Source organism: Megalops cyprinoides, chromosome 6 (assembly GCF_013368585.1).
Source record: "Megalops cyprinoides isolate fMegCyp1 chromosome 6, fMegCyp1.pri, whole genome shotgun sequence".
NCBI lineage: Eukaryota > Metazoa > Chordata > Actinopteri > Elopiformes > Megalopidae > Megalops > Megalops cyprinoides.
Window position 1 is genome coordinate 11814819 of NC_050588.1, and position 14534 is coordinate 11829352.

Here is a 14534-nt window from a genome sequence, read left to right on the forward strand (position 1 = left end):
ATACATCTGTTTGAGTGTGTGTGTGTGTTTGCCTGCATGTGGGCGCGGAGCAGAAACGGCAGCATGGCAGAGGAGGGGATTGCTTACTCAGAGTTTGTTCTAGATGGAAATATCTCCGCATGTCAAGGGGAACACCCTGTCTCTGCCTGTCCCTGTGAGTCAGAGTGGGATCTCTCCGCTTCTCTCTCTGAGATGAGGCAGGGCGCTGTGACACCGCCATCATGGCAGGAGCTCTCAGTGCCAGCGGGGCATGCAGCGGATCGCACGCTATCGCCGGAGACGCATGACAGAACCCGTTCAAATGGGTCAGGAGTGAATTACTTTTCATTAAAAAGCTCTTCAGTCAACCAGCACGACTGCGCCCAGCAACCCCCCACCTCCATTCCCCAAACACAGACACACTCATCTACAGCTCAATCAGCTGCTCCTCATCAAGCAGGGGGAGGCCTGGCACAGAGCGGGACAGCCAGCGCTGTTCCCATCCGGCCAGAGCAACAGGAGGCACGGCGGCCTGCGGAAGAGCTCGATTTACAGCAGCTGACGGAAACCCATAGAGGACAGACTGTAACAGCACAACCGCATGGGACAACAGCACTCATATGCATCAACTTTAATCAAGAGGGCCATGAAATCACGTCCTTGTGCAAAGCCATACAGTGCAAGCCATATGAGAGAAAGCACACTGGATCCTTAAAGGAGAACTCTGATCAACATTTATGTTTCATATATTTTATGACATACATGAAGTATGTACAACTCACCCACGTACTTTGAGCACTTCAGACCGCATCCTGTAAGCTGAGCACAAACCAAACTAAAACAAACCTAGCGATGATATTTACAGTCTCTTTCAACGGAGGCTGACTTGCTTTCTCTTTGTTTGTTTGTTTTACTGTTGTGTCTTTTTGGGCTAACTTGCTGAAAGAGCAGGCCTTACTTTACTTTACTTTACTCACTGTCTAAACAACCACCACCACGTATACACCCACCACAGAAATGTTTTTCTACATGGTTCTTGGGGTTGATAAGTGATAAAAGGGAGTCACGAGGAAAACCAGCTTTTTTTTTTTCTGAGCTGTGCGTACACCCTAACGAAAGGTTGGCTGGCAGTGGGGCCGGCTAGCACCGTTAGCTGAAGGAGGAGTGTTTGATTGTGGGCTTACAGGGCCAGGTTCAGAATGCTCAGAAATGTATTAACGTGATTGGCACACACCGTAATAGATGCTACCTTTTGGTTTTTGACTGGGGCCGTCCTCTAAGGTAGATGGGCATCGGCAGATCAAATTTTCTGTCAAGCATCTCTCAGCAGATATGCAAGTAGCTACTATTTCACTGCGGACTCCCCTCTCTGCTCCACCAGTAGAAATGGGATCTGAAATCCTGCAGCTACAGGGCAGCCCTGGGCAGGCAGGACATATTTTGATTATTCCTCATGGGCTTGATTACAGAGAGACGGCCGTTTACAGGCCCCACGAGCGATGCAAAGAGCCCGTCACCTGTAAATAATTGAAGCTCTCTCCTTGCCCGACGTCACCGCCAAACGAGCGTGTCCGCCGCGAGGCAGCGAGGGCGGGCCGCATCTGACGCCGGGCGAGCTCTCCCCGTCGTCTTTGAAAGATTGATCGCATTTAAAAGCAAAGGCAAGGATTACTTATAGGCCAGAGGATGGATTTTATATGGGCGTCATCGGCATTGCCAACAAGCGCGGCTGGCCTCAGCCTTTGGGGGGGACGCAGACGAGGCGGGGCCCGCCCGGCGTGAGTGCTACGCTTAAAGGGCGTCTCGGACTGTTCTCTGAAAAATGATCGATGGTGCGCCTCTCAGTTATTATTTAACATGCATACCATTTATCGTTGCTTACTTGGCAGGCGCTCTCATTGGATCGCTATCTTGGCAAAGATGCATTAAATTCATGGCGCAACGAGAACAACAAGACCATACACAGCTAAAGAGCAGCCAGAGCCGCACTAAACACACATCAAGCTGAAAAAGGGGCGCCAAGTAAAACGACCCTCATAAACGCTTGGTACATCCAAACGAACACTTTCCCTGTGTTTTGTTTTCTCACCGAACGACCCCCATGTGGATTCCTCAATGCTGGAACTGATAACGTATGCTCAAAGAAAAGTAGGCACAGACACTGTTTTTATTAACAATTTGACTCTTTCTGTGGGGGTCAGAAGAGCCCATAGCTTTGAGGCCTAACTAGGTAATGGTTACCTTTTGGTAACCTGTGCAGAAAAGGGGGGGATATTGTCCCTAGTTAAAGAAGGTACATAGTCATTAGTCAATAGTTACAGTTCAACTGTTTTACAATGGTAAAATGTTTGGTATTATATTTTCATAGTGTTATAGCTCTATTTATCGATTTATAAAATAGTAATAACTCAGTAATAAGGAAAAATGGTGAAATACTAGCATTTTAGGCATCTCTGGGGTCTGCAGCCTTAACTTTGGTTAATATGATAAAATTGAAGGCTATATTTCTAAAACCAGTATCTTGAGTTAAACAAAGTCATTTAATGTTTCCATTTTTCCTCCATTAGAATTGAATATTACATAAAGTTAACCTCTACGTAACCCTTAATTATGGACTCATACACAGCGAACATATTCCCAGAGATTAAAATCTTTTTTTTTTTTTGGTTTCAGTAGAATTGCTCAAAAATAAATGACTGAAGGAATAAATAAATAACTGTCAGCAATCTTGTTCTCCTTGATTCTCTCTGCGTGAAAACCGTCGGCTTCTGCAACCGTTAATTAAACCTCGGTTAAACCTTGAATTGACAGTCATTTCTGTAACTTCATTAAAAAAGTTATGAATATTAATTTTCCAATTTGAGATGGTGCTCACCTTGCTTTTCTCATCTCCTTTTCAAACACACACACACACACACACACACACACACACACAAAAGCCTGAATAATTTATCTATTAACTTTATACATTTGCATGCATTAATTTGGTGATGCAAAATTTATGACGGGCTAGTTTTTTTGTCTTTTGCTCCCTCCGTTTTCTATAACAAGGCCTTTAAAGATGCGCTTTTGTGTCTGCAGCTGAAGCACTGAAGAGGAGATGATGATGTATCAAAAGGATAATACATGATGATGTATCGCCAGGACCCCCCCCCCCCCTCCCCGATGGACTCCCTCCAAGACGTCCGTTTGAAGATTGGCTGAACATGGAGAGGTAATTTCTTTTCCATTTGCCAATTCGCTGTGCCCATCCTGGCACAAGGCTGTGGTCTGACAGATGATGATTGGCTCAGACACAGGGGCACATGGTGGCCCCAACGCCAAGGTACCCACTCCCCCCCCGCCCCCCCAAGCCACTCCCGCTCCCTTTGCTCCATACTGACCTCTTTGCCACTATTGCCCCCTTTGGCCCACACCCACCCCCTTGGCTCACTCTCATTCCCTGTCCTCTGTAAACGTTGCCCAAGTCCTTTCGCATTTGGCCTAAATTAAGAACAGTGTGAAGCACGACTGACAAGAGATTGACCTTGATGCTTCCCCAAAACGGAATTGTGGGATTGGTCAGGGCAAGGTGATGACATGACAGTGGCGCCTTTCTTCGGCGCTCGTGACCTAGCTGTGAATGATGACTAAGGTGGAATTTTTCGGTGCACAGGGGAAGACTTTGGCACCGGAAGAGGCCGGCAAACCGGATCGCCTCCCTCTTGTGTCCCCGAATTACGGAGAGAACACACCTGTGGGCACCTGCCACGGCGACGCAAATCCTTTCGTCACTGAGGAAGTCACGGGCGAGCGGAAAGTCACCGTCTGGCTGCGCCCGTCTGAGGGCAGCGTGGTGCTCAGAGACGTACTCTGTGTACTTCCTGCCTGGCGTGTCCCAGCTGGGGGAGCGGGGGGGGCCGGGGAGGCGTTTGGGGCTGATGACTCATGCGGCTCTCTCTGGAACTCGGACAGGGCCTATTTTCTCCTCTTTACATAACACACCTCCGATTTTAGCACTGAGACAGGCAATGCCCTACCCTCTGATGCCCGAGACGCCTCTCAAAGAAGCCTTAACAGAGAGAAGCTGGGGTCTGTGCTGACTGGGCAAGGACATCCCAGGACAGGACTCTGCCAGTGAAGGTCACTCTGATTGCTGGTCTCACCTTATGCAGGTGTCTATAGGCGCAGTGCAAGTCTCTATACATGTAAATGTCTCTCACTGCAGGTGTCATTTAAGAACAAGGTTCGGCTCTTCTGATTGTAGGAGTCTCTGAGGGCTTGTTTGTCTCAATGCAGCTTTCTTTGGGTGTATGTGTCTATGACAGGCAGTGTCCCTATGTACAGATGTTTCTTATTGTAAGTCTCTCTACATGCAGGTGTTCTCCACCGCAGGCCATCTCTGATACGACGCCAGGGACTCCAGCCATTGCACACATTCGCATGACCGATGTCAGCCGTTGTGGGTGGGTCGTGACACCGGAACCAGGGCATGACTCTGAGCTTGAGCTCTAGGGCTCGGCTCCAAGCATAAACCCCCAGCGAGAGCCTTAATCTTGCTTCCGCCGGCAGGACCCACCGGGGACGAGCCCAAAATGGTGCATCACGTCACCGCAGCACCGTCGGCACGGTCACGACCCGCGACCTAGGGATCAATTGAACCTCAGCACTGGCAGGTCTTTGAAATCGTGCACCAAGAAAGTTGCTCCACAAATTTGCTTGACACAGAGAGAGGAGGAGAGTAGGGGGCGGGTCAGTGAGGCGGGCTGGAAGGGGGAGGGGTCAGGACATTTAGTAGTCTCAAAAAAGGAGAGTCTTGCAAAAGCATTCTGCAGAAAGGGTTGCTAGGAAATGAAATCTGGACCAAGAGGTAAATATTCCCACATTTATCCTGGCTCTGGACTTCACTTCCCGTGAGCGCCTCCGAGGACCATTTTACTGGCCGTCCGCCCACTGATTTGCCTTTCGCGGTCGGCTCGGCGCGGCGGAGTCGGCCAGGCCGCTGACCCGAGCTGTGGGCAAGGCAGAGCCAGGTGCAGCGGCGCAGAAGCGCTAATTGAATTAGGCCTTTTAGCGTCGCGCAACAGAGGCAGGCCCTTCGCCTGCTCCAGACCGCCTGGCTGACACTTTCTCCTTGAACACCTGCTAGACACACACCTCCCCGTCTATCCCCATTCCTGTTCACTCCTCCAGCCAGATCCCGCCTGCCCCTCACTCCACTCCATGTTAATGCCTTCAGTCTTTATTGCCTTTGTTGGTTTGAGACATTTCCGTATTTGATTGTTTCTGTTAGTTATCGCTGTCCGCGGCTCTTAGGGAGCAGGTGTATATTGTGTATATTGGCAAAGTAGTGGCAAAAACATCTCTGCACTCAGATATTCACTGAGACGTTAAAACTGAGACAATTCGGCTGGCCAACACAGAAGTCTCACCACATTAGCAGTGTAAAGATTCAAGCAGATCCTTGCAGGTGAGCTGATAAACGGATAGCAGTTATGTGCACTGATAGTAATTTATGACTACATTGAATGAAAATCTGTCTAATCTTGCTCAATCAACAGGACATCCCCGTTATTATAACACTGCGGGCCACTTGTGAATGACCAAGATGGAACTCTCTCAGGCTAATGGCTCACAGTCCAAATTAACGGAGAGCAGGGGATATTTAATATATAATAGGGAGAAGGCAAGCAGGAAGTGGAGCTGGCTGTGGAGGCGCTGTGCTAGGGCCGGTCTCTGAAAGGTGCTTTATGGATGACACCCGCCCTCTCTCCTATCCATCCCCGGTGTCTTTTTCCCCCTGTCAGGTCGTCTCCATCCTTCATCTCTTCCGGATCCCATGCCGCGCTCTTTATTTTTCTCTCCTCCGTCTGCGTCTCCGGCCACCCTTGGCCCGACGCCGTCCCTTCCCTCCCTCCCCGCATCCATCATGCCCCCCTGAGCCCTCGGCGCGGGCGCTCCCTCGCCCCCCCCCCGTCAGCTTCGCTCGCCCTCCATTTCATATTGACATGTTGCCATTTCCCAGACCTCTCTCGCTCCATCATCTTCATCGCCTCTCAGGCGGCCCCTTCCCAGACCCGCCTTCTCCTCCAATCAGCGACTCTGTCTCTCACTCCCTCCGTCTCTCATTCACCTCTTTCTCCTTCTCCCCTCTCACTGGTGTGTTTCTCTGTCCAGGGAGCTGGTAACCGCTGAACTCTGGTCCAGCTGTGGGCTGGCGGCACTCGGGGTGGGGTGTGTGTGTGTTTGTGTGGGGGGGTGTTGGCTTTAGCGGCATGCTGTGTCCTAATGAGTGCCGTGGGTGACCTGAGGATAAATCTGAATCCACAGATTCGCTGTGACAAGATGCCACTACCCTGTCCTCGTGTGGGACGCAGTGACAGACAGCTCTACCCAGAGTGGTCTGCCCTGCTTTGACTCTGGTGCTTCTGACCTCAGGGAAACCCGCTAACCCCGTGTCTAACACTGACCCTGACCCTGGCTATAATCAAGGCACACCGAGGAACTGAACATTAGAAACTGTCCGCTGTAAGTTCGCAGTTAAACCAAACAAATGTATCCGCAGGACTCAGAAAAAGACAGGCTGACAATGGTGTATTTCATTTCTTCAGAGGCTCAAGGACTGAGGGCAAAAAAAATATATATATAGAGGAGAGGATTTTTTCCCACTAATCTAACTCTGCCCCTTATCGGCCATATAAAAGCAGAACACTCTTCCCACAATCCTCTGTCCTCTTCATTCTCTCCAGCCTCTCACCGCTCAGCGCTGGCCTGGAGCCAGGAAGTAGCGTATCCCATACAAACACAATCAGACGCGTTCCCCTCACAGGCCAGCTGACGCACAGCGCAGAGACGGGCGGACAGCACGGGCTCACGGAGTCACAGCTACAGCGACGGCCGCTGACAGGGCTGCGGTGAGCACAGAGGGGCAGAGACGTGCGCGCGTCCACAGGCACGCGCACATACACGGAGACCCCGACGCACCCACACGCGTGCAGAGACGCAGACACACTGACGTGGTAGAACAAATTCGCGCAAGCACGTTTACAACCCAATAAATGCATACACAGACATGCGTGCATGCACTCACACACACACACACACACACACACACACACAGGAATGCACATCCTGTTTTCTATATAAAGGGCAATTTATTTCCACACGGGTTATTTTGCTGCTGTTGTCGCCGTGCCCCTGTGTCACTGCTGCGGGTTTTAATAAAAGAAGTGTCTTCGGAAGCGGTCTTGTGGGAGGACAGGTTTCATTTCGGAACGGCACAACAGCACGGGGGGAGGGGGGCATCGTCTGGTAGCTGGCCAGGAGAGGTGGGGGGGGGGGGAGGCAGTTGACTCGACTGTCACCGTGAGCCCTCGGAAGATGGGAGCATGTTGTTTGATGGTTTCAATATCGGCGAGCGCGGCGCCCTGGGGCCCCCGGAGCCGAGTGGCCGCGAGGGAACTCTGGGTACGTCCCGTCCTGTTCCGTCCTTTTCGCCGGCGGCTCCTCGTTTCCGAGGCGCGGCGTGTGGGACAGGCGTTTTGCGTGGCGCTCCCCCCCCCCCGCCCCCCCGGGTGACAGGCCCCATCCCTCAGTCACCGGCAGCGCCGCACAGGACTGTGGGTCCAGGCCAAGCAGATGGCTCATGCAACACCGTCCTGTTTGGCGCCATGTTAGACATAGCTGTCAGCGCTGGTCTAATTCCTATATATGGCACATGCGCCTACAGAGGCATCTGAAGGACACGAGGGGCCAAAAAAACGATCAGGGGTTTACGATCATCGTATACAGCGCGTCAAACTGAAGCTTAGCGCAAACTTCAGCTACCTCATACTTTTTCTGAAAAAAAGTTAGCATTTATTAAGCTTATAACTGAAAAAAAAACAATTTGTATTTGAAAATATACTCTGAGCAGCAATACTAAGCATGCAGGCCAAAGGTAGATTTGTAACCGCTTCACTCTCCCTGGGTTTCGTTTTGTTTTGAACCCAGTGCGCCTCTTAACGGTGCCTCTACATCACGTAGGACAAAACCACTATTCTGAGCTTGAGGATTTTTTATTTATGTTCCTGGTGGGGAGCGCAGGGTGGCCCATGTGCCTCTTGAGAAGAGATATTAAAAGCACAGGGATGTATACGTGTGGCATGAATATTATACCAGACTATGAGGCGGTAAAGGGAAAAAAGTCCTGTTCCTGGATGTATTCCTTTCACAGTCTCTGTAGCATCGTGTAACGCGTCACTTTTAAATCAGGCTCTCTGTGCCCTTCAATAAAGACCAAAATGGAACGGTCCCGCTACATGGCCGTGGAGGGGGGAGCGGCAGTGCGTGTAAATTTAAGTTGGGAAAACATTTTCCCGGCTTTGACAGGTCCGGCCTGAATCAGTTGTAGTGCTGTTCTGGCAGTCAGCACGAGCGCCTCTGTATTGATTTTAGGCACGGCTGCATTTCCTGTCTGGAAGGGAACGTATATCACAGGATCTGTACAAATCAATCACCCCGGTGCTCGGCTACTCTCCCCTGGCTGACCACGCCAGGCAGGTGAACCGACGGAGCCCGCTCTCACAGTGCTGGAACTGACACAAAAGCGATGAAATTAAATGGAGTGCGTGTGTGTGTGTGTGTGTGTGTGTGTGTGTGTGTGTGTGTGTGTGTGTGTGTGTGTGTGTGTGTGCATGTGTGTGTGTGTGCGTGTGTGTGTGCGTGTGCATGTGTGTGTCTGTGCGTGTGTGTGTTCAGCAGTTCACATGCTTTTTTGTATGTGTATAAGTAAATGTATGTGTGCTTTTATGCCTGTTTAAAAATATATTTACTTGTGAGATGTGTATGTATTTGTGTTTATATAAGTTCCTGTTTTTGTGTGCATGCACACACATGCATGCAGGTGTGCATGCGTGCGAGCACAATCCAATCTATTCCTACATGTCAGGTGGAGTGGGATTACTGTTAGCTCCAGGACAGCTCCTCTCCCTCCAGGGACTCCTGAGGCATCAGAGCCCAGAGGTAGCTGACTATCCAGGCGTGACCCTGCTCCTTATCCATAGCTAATCTATCACTCACACCCAGTCCATAAACCCCTGCCCCACAGCCTTCCCTGATTGGTGTGCTACGCCGCTGCCATCCTCCATGCTCACCATGATGAACCGCCCCCACTCACTTACCCCTGTCCTCCTGACCTTTCACCCCAGACCCTCTACCTCATTCGGAGAGAAGCATCCTGGTTTGCTGTGAATCAGCACCAGCCCCGGGCCGCCTTGGCAAGTCACGGTCTCGCTGACTGGCGGCCAAGATGGCGGCTTCCGACAAGCTCCCCTCGACCACAGCCTCATTCGCTGTCTGCCTGAATCAATTGAAAATCGCCAGCGGACACCGCCGTGTTTAATTCGCTGTTGACAACCAGAAAAAAAATAAAATAAAACCGCGGCAGCGTTCCCCAGCACGTCTGTGGCCCGGCGGTAAGGCTCAGGTCCCAGTCCCAATCAGCTCATGTCACCTCCAGCTCGTCCCACACTTTTCTCCATGCAGGACCCCACCGCCGCCCGGGAAACCCGGATCGCTCCAGAATGCAACCTTTCACAGATTACGCTCGACATCAATAGCCTTCAGCTAAGAACCCGAGAAGCCATTACTGTGGACGTGCCGGTTCACATCCCGGCCACGATAACGGGGGGATTGTGATTTGGTCCAGAGGATCCCCCCCCCCCCCCCCCCCCCATCCTTTTGCAATAAGGCAGAGAAAATGTATTCAGAGGCTGGCACTCCAGCGCACCACGCTGTTATCAATTTCCTTCACGGGCACAGGGGCGCGCGAAGACTCCTCTGTCAGTTCTGTTTCCGAGGGGGGGGGGCCCGAGCGCATTTGCACATGAATGAGGACGGTTAATTATACCCGAGAAGTCCAGCGCTGGTGTGAAAAAAAAAGCAGAAGGATAAAGAAGTATCGCTGGCATTGAACTTTGACAAAGCGGTCACGGGCGCGTGCGGATCTCCGGCCCGCCGCTGCTTTATCAGGACGGGCGCTCGCTCCTGCGCTGGAGAGGCAGCGTCAGGCCTGGGAGCGGGCCTGACGGTGGAGCTCACTCACACCCAGCGCTGTCTGCTGCGATTGCGTCCACAGAGCCCTGACTGGGGGAGAGGGGACTCCCTGGAGGATCGGCGGCGCTGGGAGGAGAATGGCACCCACACACACATGCACACATATACAGTATGCGGGCACGCACACACACACTCTCTCTCTCTCTCTTGCTCACACACACGCACGCACACACACAGACACACAGCAGTCACTGACTCTTGGACTCACTATAAACAATGCATGCTGCCATACACAGTTCCCTTCCTTCATTTCTTCATGAATACAGCTAAAGCGTTCAGGAAACCTCAGCCACCCACACTGGGAAAATTGGCCTTTCTTCTTAAAGCTGCATCTCACAGATACAATATCCCTTTTCACCTTTTTCATATGATTTCCACATACAAATCAATGAGGGCTGTGACCTCTGTAACGCACTGTGGAGGCAGCAAGGCCCTGTATTCCTGATGGATTACCGTATATGACCCTGGATTACCCAGGCCGCCCGGATTACCCAGGCATTATTAAAATAAAGAGCGGATTGCTGAATTAAGCAGTCAGGGCAAACCGCACGCGGCAATCAGCCCAATTACACACAGCAGCCCGGGGCGGGCCGGGGGCTGACGGGACGCCATTGCACAGGGTAGGACATTAGGCTAAAGCACACATACACGCGCCCTGTCCGGCACGAGGCATGGATGCCGAACTCGCCCCACGAGACACGTCCTCAACTCCGTCGCTCGACGACCTTGAAGCACCCTTCCCGGATCGGATACGGATCGCTGTGCGCAGTGGCATCCCTATTAGCTGAACGTCCTGAGACGCAGGCCGGCTCTGCAGCCTGGACCTGAGAGGCAGCTGGTGTCAGAGCGCGAGCTGCGCGGCGGAGGCAGAAGCCGGGTTAACCTCAGGTCACAGTGACTCACGCAAGCAGACGCTCGAGCCCTAATGGCCGCCCCCCGGCATCTGTCTGATTGCTCCTTTCTCTCTTCACACACGACGCCAGGGCCGCTGTGCGGAAGCATGCCTCCCTCGCCCTTCCCAGATGCCCGCCGCACTCGGTGCCCGCTCCTGCAGATCGCTCCCCTCGCTTCAGGCCCCTCAATCGAGCCCAGAGCGGATCGCGGATCATGGAGTGGGGACTGCAGATCGCGGATCGCGGCTCAGCTCACATCTGCAGGCTCTTTATTGACAGACTGACACGGAGCACATTAACACTACATCAGCGGTGCGAATGAGAAAAGAACGCATTATGCTAATAGGCCCGACTGCAATTTCAACTTAGGAGAGGGGCATTAACATTCCATTATCTGTCAGCTCAACTATGGGGAAGGATGTGGGCCTTTTGCAGAAACACCCATCCAGAGCTACCGCTAGGAGACACCTGACCCTCATCACGAGGCCTTTCATTCATGCTTCTGGAAAAAACAAACACACATACGCACACACACACACACATACGGCACGGCACGCTCGGAGGTTCACGGCACAGGAGGATCGAGCCCGCGAGCGAGTCCGCCAATGGCGCCGTGTACTCACCGTGTTTTAGGGGACGTCGTCAGCCACTCCTCATGCTTCTCAAACGTTATCAAGTATGCCGCGATCTCCTGTGGAAACAAGAGGGGAGGGAGGTGACAGTCAGGCTTTTGCACCCGTCTTAATTCGGTGTGGGTACCCTCCCCACACACTCACATCCCCCCACCCCCCATTTCTCTCAAAGCTCACGTGCTACACGCGGCGAATAGCTGACAGGTACACTAAATAAGCAAAACCTACAGTGTTCGGAGAGTGGCGTCCAATGGCAACCCAATGGCGGCGCCGGTATCAAATGCGGGTTTAACTGGAGAACGGCAGGACTTTGTGCGAGGGCAGGCCGGCTTTCGCGAGTCCTGGCCGCGAGGCGAGGGAGCTTTGATCAAATTACAGATGAGCACTTCAAGGAGCATAACCCAGGATTGATATCCCGTCGCTAGCCTGCGCCAGCGGTTTTGTCTTGTTCCCTTTTTATTCCCGCATTAGGAAGTAAAAAATATGTACGTTACAGTTTGCCCTTGACATCACAGACCAGCGGAATTGAACTGAAAACCCATCATTATTTTTCTTTTTCTTCTGTGACTTTTGATTTCTTGTTACTGTGCTGGCTGTCACGGACTAAGAGTACTTAGGCTTTTTTGACTGACCCCACCCCCCACCCACCCGACCAAATTGGACAGAGGGCCAAAAACAGCTTTTGCTGTCAGGCTTGGATGAGTCACACTGTCACAAATGTCCCCATTTATGAATATGGCTATTTTAGATGTATCCCAGCCTGTCTTTATTTCCCCTTACCAATAACTGATGTTACAGTATGAATACGAATGCACTGTAGAATGAATGTGAAGCATTATCACAGGCTTGTAAATGGACAGAAAAGGCTAAGCCGTGACTGAGATTCTGAAAAACATTGAATTTCAAGATGTTCCTTCCCTTCCTGGGGAAAAACCGTACATTTCCGGGGCCACTGTTGTAGGCCCCACTCACTCCAGCGCAACATGGTGTGACGCAGCTCTGACAGAGCAAAGAGAGTAGCTCGGATTGGTGGATATTGACAGCGCCCCCCCCCCCCCTCCCCTGATGCTAACCGGCAGAAATAGAAGCACTTTTGGATTCTGCCAGACGAGCTAATCATTACCAGTGACAGCGAACAATTCTTCCTCTGCCCCAGGGCGTTTGTCAGGCGCTGTAACAGCCCCATGCCGCCGCTGCTGCTGCCGCTGAGAGAGTGAGAGGGAAGAGGGAGAGCAGCCTCTTAGGAAGTCCCAAGAGAACCGCCGGGAGACAGGGGGACCCGTCTGTCAATTGCAGCGAGCCACCCAATCGCCTCGTCCCTCCTCCCCTGTGCGCCCCCCCCCCCCGGCTGCCGCTCTATGTACACGCAGGCTGTGCCTCGGCAGTGTAAGCGGATGTGACATTTACTGGTTAACATTTGAACAGAGAGCCAAATAACACAGAATAAGCTGTAAGTCCCGTGTTCTTTTCTTCTCAGCGTGAGCGAGGGAGGGCTCCAAACCCCGCCGCTGTTCAAACACTCCGCGCTGCGCAGGAAATCAGTCTGCTTGTCACCATAGGATCCGTCACTCTGCAACGTACGCTCGACTACAGTGGATAACTCCCCCGGGAGAGCGCCAGCATCAATTCGCTGTGACAACGGCTGTTCCCTGCGAAAAACCCCAAAATGTTTGTTTCAAAGTCCCAGGGGCTCATGACAAGCTCACAAGAAAGCCTTTCTGGTTTTAAGGAGCCTTGTGATCAGAAATGAGACGTTTCTTTGCATCTAAGTAATCCCTCCGCACATTTCTAAAGATGGAGCATTCCTGTGTTTGAATGGGTAAGACAGAAGTTATTGAGTATGCTTTGTACATCTTAGCGATATTTTTGTATGTGTGCTGTATTACCCACCACAGGACTCCCTCGAAAACGAGATGGGGTTTATCCTGTATACAAAAAAATAGTCTACATCCAGGGTGCCAATGATATGCATATGCCAGAGAAAGGGTGCGTTCCTGAGTCTGGTCACTAGGGGCAGGCCTTGCCTTCAGGAGAGCCCTGAATACTAAAGGACCAGCAACAAGGGAAGAGGAATGATTTTGACCCAGTCACTGAGGCACGAGGAGGGACAGCTGTGTCCCAACAGCAGGGCCAGTTCAGCCTGCGCACTCCTGCATACGGGAAGAGAACCCATCCGCCAACAGCAGGCACAGGAAACGTAATTCCATTCCCGTCAAATGAAATGGCTTTGAATCAGACAACAGGATGACATTAATACAAAACAAACACAAACGCTAATGACAGAAAGGGATGTGCGGTGCTGCCACGACATCGCAAACGCAGGGGGGGAGCCAATCGGCACGCGCCCCGCTGCCAGCTACATCACGCTCAAGGGCTTTTTAGTTGACAGTCTGAGGCACGCTCGCCTGCTCGCTGGCTGGATGTCAGCGGCCCGCAGGGAGGGCCAGCGGAGCCAGCGCTGGCCGGGGACCCGAGGGGGGTACGTGACTGGCACCCTCGCTTCCAGGTGCCAGCTGGAACAATGCACCATTGATCCCTCTAACCCACCCCATTCCAAACCTCACACGCCATGGGTTGCCATGTTGAGGCTGAGGTCTGATCTGTGGTGTGGGGTGAGGTGTGGGGTGGGGTGTGGGGTGGGGTGGGGTGAGGGGGCGTCTTGTTAAGCCATGCTTTTTCTGTGTGCATTGTGTAAGTGGGGGGTGGGGGTGACTACTGAGTATTGTGGGTAGTTGTTATAGTCAAGTTCTTGATGTAGGCCTCTACTGACAATGACGTCAGCGCTCACAATGTATACTTCCACCGCTTAACTACAGGAATCAAACAGCACACTTCCTCTAGACAGAGAATCATGGAATGCCTGAAAGTATTAACAACTGAATAAGGCAGCATTAAAAAAAACACCTTGAAAATACAAAACCAAAAGGTACAACACCTTTAAACAACACATTACAAA

General features: G+C 51.9%; 1 protein-coding gene across 8 annotated transcripts in view; it reads right to left on the bottom strand.

Annotated features, from left to right (window-relative positions):
• The window catches only part of LOC118779983 (calmodulin-binding transcription activator 1-like), a 317969-nt gene that overhangs the window by 158295 nt on the left and 145140 nt on the right, over nucleotides 1–14534 (bottom strand). For all 8 annotated transcript variants that reach the window (XM_036532364.1, XM_036532360.1, XM_036532357.1 and 5 more), the window contains one exon: nucleotides 11570–11637. In XM_036532364.1, the coding sequence (XP_036388257.1) occupies nucleotides 11570–11637 (68 nt within the window). The remainder of the gene's footprint in view (nucleotides 1–11569; nucleotides 11638–14534) is intronic.